The 12,707-nt window shown below is 37.5% G+C and overlaps 1 protein-coding gene across 1 annotated transcript; it reads left to right on the top strand.

Moving 5' to 3' along the window:
* The first annotated feature begins 113 nt into the window (after window positions 1–113).
* pex3 (peroxisomal biogenesis factor 3) lies at window positions 114–7,731 on the top strand. Its single transcript, XM_086143302.1, has 12 exons — window positions 114–336; window positions 1,566–1,697; window positions 2,773–2,854; window positions 3,280–3,323; window positions 3,404–3,525; window positions 4,043–4,109; window positions 4,203–4,257; window positions 4,711–4,849; window positions 5,098–5,168; window positions 5,274–5,396; window positions 5,845–5,941; window positions 6,450–7,731. Exons 1-12 carry the CDS (start codon window positions 264–266, stop codon window positions 6,531–6,533), a joined length of 1,089 nt encoding a protein of 362 aa, XP_085999428.1. The 5' UTR covers window positions 114–263; the 3' UTR covers window positions 6,534–7,731.
* Window positions 7,732–12,707: the final 4,976 nt, after the last annotated feature.

The raw sequence follows: 12,707 nt of genomic DNA, 5'->3' as shown, positions 1-12,707 counted from the left end.
GTTAGGAATTCTATATGAGAAAATAATTCAATTCCAGATTATCTTCGAACAATATACTTTTATTTTGAAATTCGTAACCGGATATAGTATTATATACTTTTCTGAACTCTACTGACACACTTTGTGGTTATTCGCGTCTTAGCAAGCAGATGCGAAATAACCTGAACTCATGAGTTAACATGTCTTTGAAACACTCGGTAAAAAGTTAAACAAACACGGACTGTCTTGGAACTTTTAGTCCGTGAAACACTCAAACCCTCAGGATGTTTTCGTCTGTCTGGAATTTTGTGAAACGCCACAAAAGAAAATTTATTTTCACCGGAGCTGTAGTTGGAGGTAAGCGGTGTCGCTGTTAGCTTAACTTACTGCTAACACGCTCACGCTGGACTCCACAAAACTGTCTTCCCATTATGCTCTTCTTTAGATTACAAGTCAGACAGCGTCACTTGAATATATTTTAAGATCCCTATAAAAATTAAAATAGTGTGTCTTTAATTCGGCCAATAATGTCCTTTAAAGAAGAACCCTGTTCAATACATCGCCGGCGTTTGTTGACGTTATTCCTATCACATACCTGTTAATTCAGTTGGATTTTATCTATAGCGACATTTTTGTTTGTCTTGCAATGTCGAGTTAAATTGTCAGTATGTTATTGCAGGCAACACGATATATTTTAGTATAGTGTCTGAAGGTCAGTGTCAAACCGTCTAAATTGCTGGAAGTATGAATGGAATTTGGTTTGACGGGCTCTGCGCACTAATTGTTAGCTTATCATTGTAAATGCGATTATAAGGCAGGTGGGGATGAAATCAATATAAACTACAGGTTAGTTTACGGTCTCTTGTGTCTCCTGCAGTTTTGTCACTTCAGCTATTTAGAAAATACTGTGTTGGTTTTCGGCTTCGTCCAATGCTGTTTTTTTCCGCCTTGTGAATCCTACAAGGTTCATGGATTTTGCTTTCGCTATTTTTCGTCCACAAGGCTCATGATCCAACCGGCAGATGAATAACTGAACAGTTTAAAAAGAGACAGAATGTGATTGGCGGATTTAATATTTAACTGCACACTTAAATCATCTAACTGATCCATTTTTTACACATTAGTATGTGTGTGCATAGGGAAATCAATGATTTAATGTAGACTAGGCAACTGAATTCCACAGTACGAAAGGCCTCTTGCAGATGTAGATTATCTAGTTATTTATTGCTTGTTTATAACTGGGGTTTTGGTCCCTTATCATCATGAATTTTCTATGCAGATTTTTTTTGGTCTTGATCATATCTTGGTGGATTTTGTTTGAGTTTTTATCTTATTATTTTTCTTATGGAGGGTGGTCTTGAATGATTTTATAATTGTGATTTTTTGCTCAATTCTTTTGCCGGGGGCATTTTTTGACATTTGCACCACTTTACCATCACTTTACTTTGGAGGGTATACTGTATATGTAAGATGATATGTATTAGGCAAATTCTTACCTCCAGCAGCAGATTACTCAAACAGCCATAGTGAATGGTTTTCATGTGTCTGTTAACTGTCCGCTCTTCTTGTTTGTGTTATGCCTGCAGGTGTTTACTTCCTAGGTAAATATGCCCAGAAAAAGATCCTTGAGATCCAGGAGAAGGAGACAACAGAGTACATTGCTCAGGCCAGGCGCCAGTTTCACTTTGAGAGCAACCAGAGGACCTGCAACATGACAGGTGGGTGGTGTCCTCTGTGCTCGGTCATGTAAAGTGGCTGGAGACTAAAATTTGAAACTGAACGACAAAGTGCAACATGACGTTTGATATAGAATTTTTGGACCCTGATAGTCTCTTAAGAGGGAAAGAATCAAAGAATATATTTCATTTTTACCTGAACATTAGTTACAACGAGGGATGTCAGATTTTTGTGCCACTATTGCTGCAAGTGGAATAATCACGATTTTACAATCATCAGGATTATTGACACCATAGAAGAAAACATTGAGGATTGTTTTGATCAAGCATTGTATTCACACACTTTTTTAAATCGGTAACCTACTTTTATTCCTCTAAGTAAAATACTTATATGGGGATGGATGTGTATCCAAAAGATGTTGGTACATGTACGATGTGTTCGAGCCTTTATCAGCAACATTCTAGCATCAGGATCAATGAATTGGATAAATGTCACTGACAGCTACACTCTGGTTATCCTTTCTATAGACCATGCAATCCCAAACTGCTGATGTGATCCACTTTTTGGAGGGATATAATTAAGTATTGTCAGTTTCATCTGCCTTTTCTAGCTTTCCAATTTGCAGGGAGATGCGCTGCTCACAGTGTAAGCGCCATACATCGCAACCCCCTTAAGGAGTCCTTAAGTTAATATGTGTTAGATTTTGCTCTCCTTTCATGTAAATATCTCACAAGTCATGTTTTGAAACTGTAGTCCATGAAACTATTTTGCTTTTTGTACTGTGATTTTTATAATTGTAGCTAATTGTAAAATCAGTTAAACCGAACGTCCCCAGTCACAAAAAACACCTGGATAGATGAGACTTCTAAAAATGTGGAAAATGTGACAGAAAATCTGTAAATAGCGACTGCAATACAAATATAAAACTATCTTAATTATATAAACAACAGACTGAAAGTGCACGTGTGTGTGTGTGTGTGTGTGTGTGTGTGTGTGTGTGTGCGCACGCCTTTGTGTGCGTGTGCGTGTGTGTGTGTGTGTGTGTGTGTGTGTGTGTGTGTGTGTGTGTGTGTGTGTGTGTGTGTGTGTGTGTGTGTGTGTGTGTGTGTGTTACAGTGCTGTCCATGCTCCCTCCTCTAAGAGAAGCCATCATCAATCAGCTGAACTCAGAAAATCTCACTGCGCTTCTGAAAACCAAGTGAGTCTGTTTAACTCATAACAGGGAGTCACACATCTTGACATACTCACTAACATTTTGATATATTTATACTGTATATGCACACACACACACACACACACACACACAGACACACACACACACACACTTTATGTCGCATTCAGTACTGGGCTGTTAACTGAGTTGAGGAAAGTACACACCTTAATATAAAGTGAAAAATCACAAGATGCTATTCATGAAGTCTGTTGAGAAATGGTATGACAGTCAAACAAGAAATGATTGAATTCAGCGTGAAATGTGCATCTCCGAAAACTGAAAGAGTATGCTTGGAAGTTGACATTTCACTTACAACGTGATAAAAAGTATTTTTAAAAAAAAATTCTGGAAATCCTGCAAGAAAACAACTCGCAAACCAAGTCACCTTTTTATTTCTGCACGTTTTGCAGGCCAGCAAATAAACTGGACATCTGGGAGGATTTAAAGATCATCAGTAAGTATCAATGTGTCACATCATCACCTGGCTGTTGGGGTCCCTGCTCTATTTGATCTTTGACCTGTGGTCGTTGTTAGGCTTCACCCGCAGCATTGTGGCCGTTTACAGCACCTGCATGCTGGTGGTTCTGCTGAGGGTCCAGCTCAACATCTTGGGGGGCTACCTTTACCTGGACAACTCCTTCAGCAAGACGTCTGAGGTCAGTTCCCATCACCAGCACATGGCATGAGCTGGAAGTCTCATCATAGCTATGAAAATAAGTTTGGGAAGGAGCTTGGAATTAATTTCCCGCTTGAAATTTGATGCTCCATTGCTGAATTAATCATGACATTGACTCAACTTTAACAAAAGCTTACTGGGCTAGAACTCAAGTAAGCTGTTGCGTGATAAATCAAAATCATGTCAATCAATGTCATTTATTGCATGAAAATGACAGCAAATGAATTGAGCAATCAGCAGGATTAAACATATATATATATATATTTATGAATTATAAGGACATTAAATTGAAATTATTCAAATTATTCATTTTCAAATAATTATTTCAAAATTATCATGAACTGACCTCAATTTTAAATGTATTGTACAACGTTTTTGTAAAATACTTAGTACTTAGCAGTATGCTTGAAAATTTTATTTATGAAAAAGACTATGAAAAAGTGATGAAATAGACTGAAAAAGTGAAGATATTCGAGGTTTGACCATATCTGTCTCAGACGCCTTTGGCCCCCCCAGATGTCCAGCAGCAGTATTTGTCGAGCATCCAGCACCTGTTGGGAGATGGTATGAGACACACACTCACACACGCAGACTCATACTCACACACAGACACACACACACACGCACACACACCACTGAAACTGTGTGTGTCTTCAGGTTTGACAGCACTAATGACGGTGGTGAAGAAGGCTGTTCAGAACTCATTGGGCGGGTCAGTTTTATTGTTTACATCTTCTATGCTTAACATCTTTGTTCAGGTCTTTAATAACAGTTTTAAACTTAAACAAATCATCCTTTTTGAAATTATTGATTAGAAATGCATTTTATTATATAATTTTAAATTCAATTTACAGAAAGCCCCTTAGAACCTCGCAAAATGAACAAATAGCAGATGACAAATAAAAAACAGAAAATTATCATAAATCATAAGGAGTTCTTTTGAAGTAAGCAACAAATTACCTGAAATATTCACTTGAAATCAAGTAAAGCAAAATCAGCAAGCCTTGTAAGTAGACATATGTTGACAGTGGCAACAATTAGTAGGAAAATATTTAAATAAGGAAAAGAAAGTGGAAATAAAGTCAGCAGGAAATTCTTTTAAATGAGAAAAATATCATGTGTTCCTGTGACAGAGGAGTGAGACTGAAGTCCAGTGTGTGTTCAGGGTGCCGCTGAAGCAGAGCCTGTCCCTGCTGGAGGTGGAGCAGCAGCTGAGCTGGATCAGGGCCGAGGTGGAGGCTGACACCGAGCGGCCTCTGTCCTGGTACCTGCTGGCCGGCGATGAAGAGGCGCTTACTGACCAGGTGATCGCACAGACACACATGCACACACCTGGAAACTGCGTAGAAGTCACCTGAAACGCATTGCAATGTTTGACTCCTACCTGTGTGTGTGTGTGTGTGTGTGTGTGTGTGTGTGTGTGTGTGTGTGTGTGTGTGTGTGTGTGTGTGTGTGTGTGTGTGTGTGTGTGTGTGTGTGTGTGTGTGTGTGTGTGTGTGTGTGTGTGTGTGTGTGTGTGTGTGTGTGTGTGTGTGTGTGTGTGTGTGTGAAGGCGTGTGGTTTGACAGATAGAGATGTGGTCACCATCAGACTGCTAAACGAGACGAGAGACATGCTGGACAGGTATAGTGAATGTGTCTGTGTGTATATTATGTGTGCATGAAAATAGTAAGTAAAGTGTGTATAAGAAGTGTATGTGTGTGTGTGTGCGTGCGTGCGCATTTCTAGTCCAAACTTCAGCGTCGTATTAAACTCCTGTTTACAACGAGGATTCTCTCGGCTCCTTGACAACCTGGCCGAATTCTTCCGCCCACCTCTTGGTGACTCCCCCCCTAGCTGTGCGCCTGACAGGTGAGCTCCAGAAAACTCTGAGCCTCTTCCAAGCTGAGATCCTCTTCTGTTTGCGATCATTTTCCCTGCTTTTTATTAAGGTGTTGAGGATTTTGTTTGGAAATAGCTTTTTCAAAGCATGTTCTAATACAGAGAGAAAAACAAGCGAGTTTACTGTCATTTAAATTATAATCTCTGTCAAATTATCCATAATACTTGGGGCCAAACGTGAAACACCATGTGATCATCAAACCACCATATCAAAGGCAGAATACAGTTGTTTACTTCCCTTCTTTCCCCATGTTTTAAAAGAGAGAAAATGCTTGCGTTTATTCTTGCAGATGTTTAACTTAAATGGAAAAAGCCCATGCGAACTATGTCCGATTTGAATGTCGATCCATGGAACTCTGAACAGTGTCCGCAGTGTCTTATTGCTAATCAAATGAATTTATTTTGTGCGTGTCTCCAGTCTGTCTGCAATCAATTTGCCGCTGGCGAAGATCATCCCCATCGTCAATGGTCAGATCAACTTTATCTGCAGTGAAACTCCCAATCACTTTGTCCAGGTGAGGAACCCCTATTTAGTCAAATTGTCTTTAAGAGTAAAGACAAATAAACAAGCAGTATTTAAAACGCTGTTAAAAATGATCTGCTGGAATAGAAAAAGAGAACTGTTCTTCAGAGTAAGTTAAAAGGTGTTTAACGCTGAAATGGTTATTTTAAAACTATTATTTTGTAAATTGCCAGAAAATGACTTGCATTTCATTTCAAAATTTTCACATTTTTTCATTGACAGCAATGTATTACGATAACATTTCTCAGGATTTTATTTAAAAATAAATCAAATTAAATAAACAAAGTAATAAAACTAAAGTGATATGGAAACATTTTAAATGATTGAAAATCTATTTAAAAATTGGTTGACAATATCTGGAAATTCCTAAAAATTAAAGTTCAATTAAAAAAAAAAAAACCTTCCCAAAATGAATGGAAACAACTGAAATTGTTTTCAATGATGTCAAAATGACCAAGAAGTAAATCCTTGAGGATTGAAATACTTGCCCTCCGCTGCAGGACCTGCTCTTCAACAGCCAGGTGAAGGAGTTTGCGGCCAGCGTCTATGAGACCTTCAGTTCCCCCCTGGAGCTTCGCCAGTGACCCGCGGGACATCCCAGTCCGAGGGGCCGGCCCGCCAAGCCCTTCCTCCCGCCAACGCATCCTGGGAACCGGAGTCTCCTGTCGCTTTTCGCCCAGTCGGACACGTTGGAAAGGAGGCTCGTGTTGAATTTTAACCAAAACTCAGCTCGAAGTTTCTGGATGTTGCAGGTTTTATGGTGATTTTCTCTCACTGTCCATTTGGCGTGTTTTTTTTTTTTTGTTTTGTTTTTTTTCAAACAACCCTAAAAGACTTCAGACATTTACACACGAATGTCTTTTGCTGCGTCTAAGTATCACCACGTCGAATGGGTTCCTTCACACTGAGCCTCATTTACTATTTTAACTGTTTTTTTACTCAGAGTTGCCAGTTAATGTAGGGAAGAGCAGCTGGTCTCTTTAACACCCCCCCGCCACGACTCAAAACAGTTAGCAGTGATAACCAGTGGCGTCAAACTCGATTCACACGTTCACAGCTTCATGTGTAATCTTGTTTAATAGGTAATGTAAAGTTATCAAGTACTCACCAGTTTCTTTTACAAAAGAACCTGACAGATTTGCAAAAGTTAACAAGGGAATGAGCAAGAGTGGCGGCTAAATATGACCTGAAAATGGGGTTAAAAACACAGAACACCACAGGATCACTTAAAGAAATATAGTCAGTTACATATAGTTATGAATTTAAGATAAGCAAAATACGGGAAAAATAAACCGACCATTTATCTTAAATGTCTAATAAGAACTGGCCTGAATGTAACTTTTTTTACATATATTATTTCTATTGGTGAGGGTGTCCTGAAAGACAGTCATCATCATTTTTTTTTTCTGCAAGTCTAGTTCTGAACGCTAAATTTTTTTTTAATTTTATTTATTTTTATTTTTTTGTAATCTCGTCCAAACCTTTCTTATTCCCTTCCTTCCCCGAAAAATATCGAATAGGAAGTCACTCATGCTGAAAACTAGTTTTCAAGAAGCTTGGTTTCCTTCCAGGCAGAAACTCCCCGGTTAAGGGCTTCCGGTGTCAGGGCGCAATACCGCCCGCTCTCCCGGAGAGGCCACTGTCACACTGTCATCTGGTTACTTCAGCGCTCAGGCCAGAAAAGATCCTTGATGTGTCTGAAAGCGTTGGTTCGTCTCATGAAATTGTGACGAGAATGTAAATGTTTTTAATTAAAGTGAGAATAAACAGTGATTTAATAAACTTTCTCCCTTTTCGGTTTATGTTCTTCTTTAACTCACAGTAACATATCAAAAAAAAATAAAAATTTCAGTAATTATTTAAACAAAATTAAAGGGTGTGCTATGATGTAGGACATTTTCATTTTTTTGTAATTTTTTTGGTTTCCTTTTCTATTTTTATTTATACTACCTTCATTTTTTACCATTTATGTCTCTTAAATGTATTGTGAGTTTAATAATATTTAATAATATAATAAGAGTTCTAAAACGACTTTGTCTTAATGAATTCTTTATTTCTGTCTTGATTTATTTCATTTTTATTTTCTATGTTTAATGTTTTTTGTTATTTCTTTCCACCACTTAATATTTTGTCATATGAACATAAAAATGAATGCTTCCAGTAGTTCAATCACAGATCATTTTTACTGTCCATCAGGGTGATTTCAAGAAAGTTGGAAAAAGAGGCGTTTTCATTTGATTATGCTTGATCTTTAAAAATATCTTAGTGATCAAGATTGAGATGATGGAAAAAAAGCAATTACATTTTTTTTCTGCTAAAAGAACAAAAATGTTAAAATTATTTCTTAATACTCTTAAATTACGCAACACAGTAAAAAAATAAAATCTAATTTGGCCAGCTTTACTCTTTGTCATTGGTTTCGGTGAGACTTGTCTATTATTATCCATATAATTACTATAAATAACAGTCATGAAATAAGAAAAATGATGACTGGTCTGCTGGTGACGCACACACACACATGCAAAAACACACACACACACACACACACACACACACACACACATCGGCTCAGATGACAAGTTTGTCATGGTTTCAGCAAGTCAGTTTTGACTCCATGACTTTTTGACCCCATGAACCTGAGACCGACGACAGTGAAAGCATCCTTTGTTGTCAAGGCGACACAGAGGCGATCCATCCGGAGCGACAATTAAGGTTACATGAAGACTGTTACATCAAATGGTTATATTTTTTTTTTTTTCTACTGGGTCACATGACCACGTCACATGACTGTGCAATGACTGTAAGTCAGTCGTGATGAAACTGCGTCAATGTCTGCGTGACGTGACTGAGTTCCTTTAAAAAAAAGAAGGAAGAACTAGAATCATCTTGTGTATTTCGATGAAAAAAAATTTGGAGAGAAATTTCAAACAATTTGCGCTTTTGCGATTCGTTTGACATAAATGTATTAAATATCTGTTATGGACAATGGATGGAACGACTGAAGTATCATTTCATAAGAAAAAGACTCAACAGCAAAATTTTACACAAATTCCCCTTGATTCTCTGCAAAATTTGATTATATTCGGATATTTTTGTGCTTTAGGTAAAACTCTTTGTAATATTGAGGCTTTTTTTAATCATCTGAATTTTATTTTATGACTTTTTTTCATTTTCATTTCCATTTGTCATATTAATTAAATTCTGGCCCATTTACAGGAATTGATATTTAATTCAACATTCTTGATAATGCGGGAATGAATTCTTTCAGTGGTTTGTGTTTCAATTCCGCCTTTTTGTGTGGCATCTCCATGTTCCTTTAATGGGGTTCCACAAGTTCTCCTCCCACAGTCCAAAAGCATGCAATAGGTCCATCGGAGACTCTAAAATGCCCACATACGTGAATGATGAGTGAATGGTTATGAACTTATTTTCTTACTCATATTGCTGTGAAAACTGACTTATTTTTAGATAATTTCCTAAAATGTTATCACTAGTTTTATAAAAAAAAATTATATTAATGGTTCATGATTTTTCACAATTTTAGGACATTTTCTTGTACATTTTTAAAACAATATTCTTTTGTAATTAATTGATTTATATTGTAGATTAGGCTCTCTCTGAGTCGCAGGTCATTCAATCTGCATTTCACGCAGAATGTTGTTTTTCTTTCCTCCAAAAATTTTTAGTAACTTTTTAAGGTGTTTTTTTTTCCTTTCCAGATTTAAGGACTTTTTCTAATTAATCAGAATATCAATTCCACAAAAGTTGATGGAACTGTCCTGTGTTTTTCATTGCTGATTTTTTTTAAATTATTTGTATTGGATGATTTTTTTAATACTGGGGACATCGTGAAGTAAATTTTTTGCTAGTATATAATTATTCCTTGCTAATTTTAGGATAAATGCTCTCATGGTTGATATGTGGTGTTTAAAATATTTTTAAAAAATCAGATTAAGTTCAAGATATCCTCTCAGGGGATTGCCTGTCTGGCTCCATAGTTACGTCATATACATTTCCAGGTGATTATGTGCCTATTGGAAGCCAGAAAGGGGAAAAGAGAAAAAAAAATCATTTGAAACCTAAAAAGAAATTCCAAAAAAGACTTCTAAAAAGGACCTCAAAAAGATACTTATAATTTTGCCATTTCATCACGTGCGTCATATGACAACCAGAGAAAACTTGGAAACTGGCTGAGTGACTCGTGCCATCTGACACGAGCAGACTGAGTCAGTTTCAAAGCTTTTTGAAATATTGCAGCGATTCAAGAAGTTTTGCTTCAATCTATATTCCTGTCAATGATTGATGACAATATATTCAATTATATGTTTCACAGACAACTTTATCAACAATAACTGATAATATTCAGATTTTTTTTTTACATTTTCTAACGTTTAATTATTAAAGAAAAGACCAAAAAATGGCCTTGAGAGACAAAAAAACTAGTCAATGAGTGAGAAAATAAGACGTCACCTGTACAAAGCAAAGAGGAAAAAAAAAAAAAACAGCTCAAAATGAATCTGAAATCACCCAAAAGTTGTTGATAATAAAACAATCCTCAGTAGTGTTTTGTAAAATCTGTGCAGAATCTCCAGGAAAAAAAATTTGAGAATATACACCTGAAAATCGTCAAGAATTGACTGAAAATATCAGGTGTGGGATCTTCAGTCGTACAAACTGTCTTCTATCACTGGAACAAACACGGATAAATCAGTTTCATACCTGCAGGAACAGTCAACCGGTGGAACGTGAGCAGAATGTGATGAAGGCTGGCACCGTGACTCACAACAACACACGCTGCTGACATCATCCTCTGTGTGTGTATGTGTGTGAGGCTGCACTGGCGTGTGTGAGTCATTTACAGTAACACAGCAACCTATAACAGCAGGCCTCCGCGTTTCTACATTATTGATTGAGCTGCAGTCTGATTGGCCGCCCGCCATCAGGCCTCATTACCTGATAATCTCGGCCAAAGCCGATTGGTCGGCCACGGATCCCCTTGGTCCAGGATTCAGGGGATGATGCAGGCTGAGGTCACACTTCTGAAGAGAGGGGTGATGTCATCACACCTGAGCCCTCTGATTGGACGCAGTGTGAGGAGAAAAAGGAGGTCATGTGTCTTTGTTTACTTCCAAACTTCTTGATTCTATTCTATTCCAAAACAGTGTTCATGCAGTAGAAAACATAAATAATATAAAAAAGGTTATAGATAGTTGATGTAAAGTATTCATAATACAGCATTCATAGAGTGTGATTGCATCCCACCAAACAAAGAGACACATAATAAATATTACACACCATCTCTCTATCTACATCTGCTACACATGCACATACCCACACCCACCCACACACACACATATATATGTATGGATTATAACAGTTGTTTTTGGTTTTTGCCATCAGTATTGTTATATTATTATTATTATTATTATTATAGGAGATAGTAGCAGCATCAGCCGGAGAAATACTAGTTGTAGGATTTTAGTAATACCGCTAGTAGTAATTTTAATTAAAAAAAAAATTCTCACACATTCTTGTGCTTATTGTCATATCTTGCTTTTTATATGTGCAATGATATAATGATTGGTGATGCTATTATCAATTTTTTTTTATTGTTGTTATTGTTCATATTATTATGATTTTAATTGTTGTTGTGAAGTTTGTCACCGTTGCTGTTATTATAATTATTCTTGATGTTGTTTTTGTGAATTTGGTGGCTATAATTATGACGTTTGTTGTTTTGATGACAGAAATGCAGCAGAGGTGCAACAGAAAGCAGCAGCACACGGAGAAACGTGATGAAATGGGAACAAAGACGGGGTCATGTGACCCGTGAAGCAGGAAGTGCTCGGTGGGAAAGAAAGTGCTGCGTCATGATTACCAGAGAGAAACAGAATCCGGAAGTGTTTTGGAAAAACATGCACAGGAGTCTCTGATGGGAAAGAGTGTGTTTTCTTGTCATCAGCAGGGGAAAGGTGACAAATTCAACATTCTTTTTATAATAATGTGAAATGCTGCACTCGGAATATGTTATTATTTTCCATTTCTCTTCGCCGCAGTGAATCAACCTTCATAAATGTTTACTTCTGCTCTCAGTCTCGTTTCTACTACTCTTTCCCATAACTTAACTGTATGGCTCATCAACTTTATCCCTCTATGGTTGCCGCAATTCTGCACATCATCCTTATTCTTAAAAATGGGCACCATCTTTCCTCACGCATCTTCTCACTCTCTAAGATCCTGTTGAATAATCTAGCCAGAACCTCTACCGCTGCCTCTCCTAGACACTTCCACACCTCCACAGGTATATCATCAGGACCAACTGCCTTCCACTCTCCATCCTCTTCAGTGCCTTCCTCACTTCACTTTTACTAATCTCTGCTACTTTGTGGTCGACAAGTCACCTCTTTCACCCTTGCCTGTCTTTCATTTTCTTCATTCATCAGCTGTATACCTGACTACCAAATCTGCCGATCACTTCTTCATCCCCTCTATTTCCTGCACCAACATGCCCATTGAAGTCTTTTCCAATGACCACTCTCTTATCTCTGGGGATATTCTGTATCACTTCATCTAGCTCATTCCAGAACTTCTCCTTCTTCTCAAACTCACGTCCCACTTGCGGGGCATAGCCGCAGACAACATTGAGTATCACACTTTAAATTTTCAGTTTCAGACTCATAAGTCATAAGATAACTTCTACTCCATTTCTCTTCTTGTCAGTACCATGATAGTACAACTTAAAGCATGCTCTTAAGTTT

This window comes from Fistularia commersonii, chromosome 36 (assembly GCF_037954325.1).
Source record: "Fistularia commersonii isolate RoL2024-O1a breed Wild chromosome 36, RoL_Fcom_v1.0, whole genome shotgun sequence".
In the NCBI taxonomy this organism is placed as follows: domain Eukaryota; kingdom Metazoa; phylum Chordata; class Actinopteri; order Syngnathiformes; family Fistulariidae; genus Fistularia; species Fistularia commersonii.
Note: the sequence above shows the minus strand (reverse complement) of the source record. Positions and strands in the feature narration are given on the sequence as shown.

Coding starts and splice junctions, on each gene's coding strand:
- pex3 (XM_086143302.1), top strand. CDS start 264: ATGTTTTCGTCTGTCTGGAATTTTGTGAAACGCCACAAAAGAAAATTT. Junction 3,324..3,403: donor GGAGGATTTAAAGATCATCA/GTAAGTATCAAT, acceptor GGTCGTTGTTAG/GCTTCACCCGCAGCATTGTG. Junction 4,258..4,710: donor GTTCAGAACTCATTGGGCGG/GTCAGTTTTATT, acceptor GTGTGTGTTCAG/GGTGCCGCTGAAGCAGAGCC.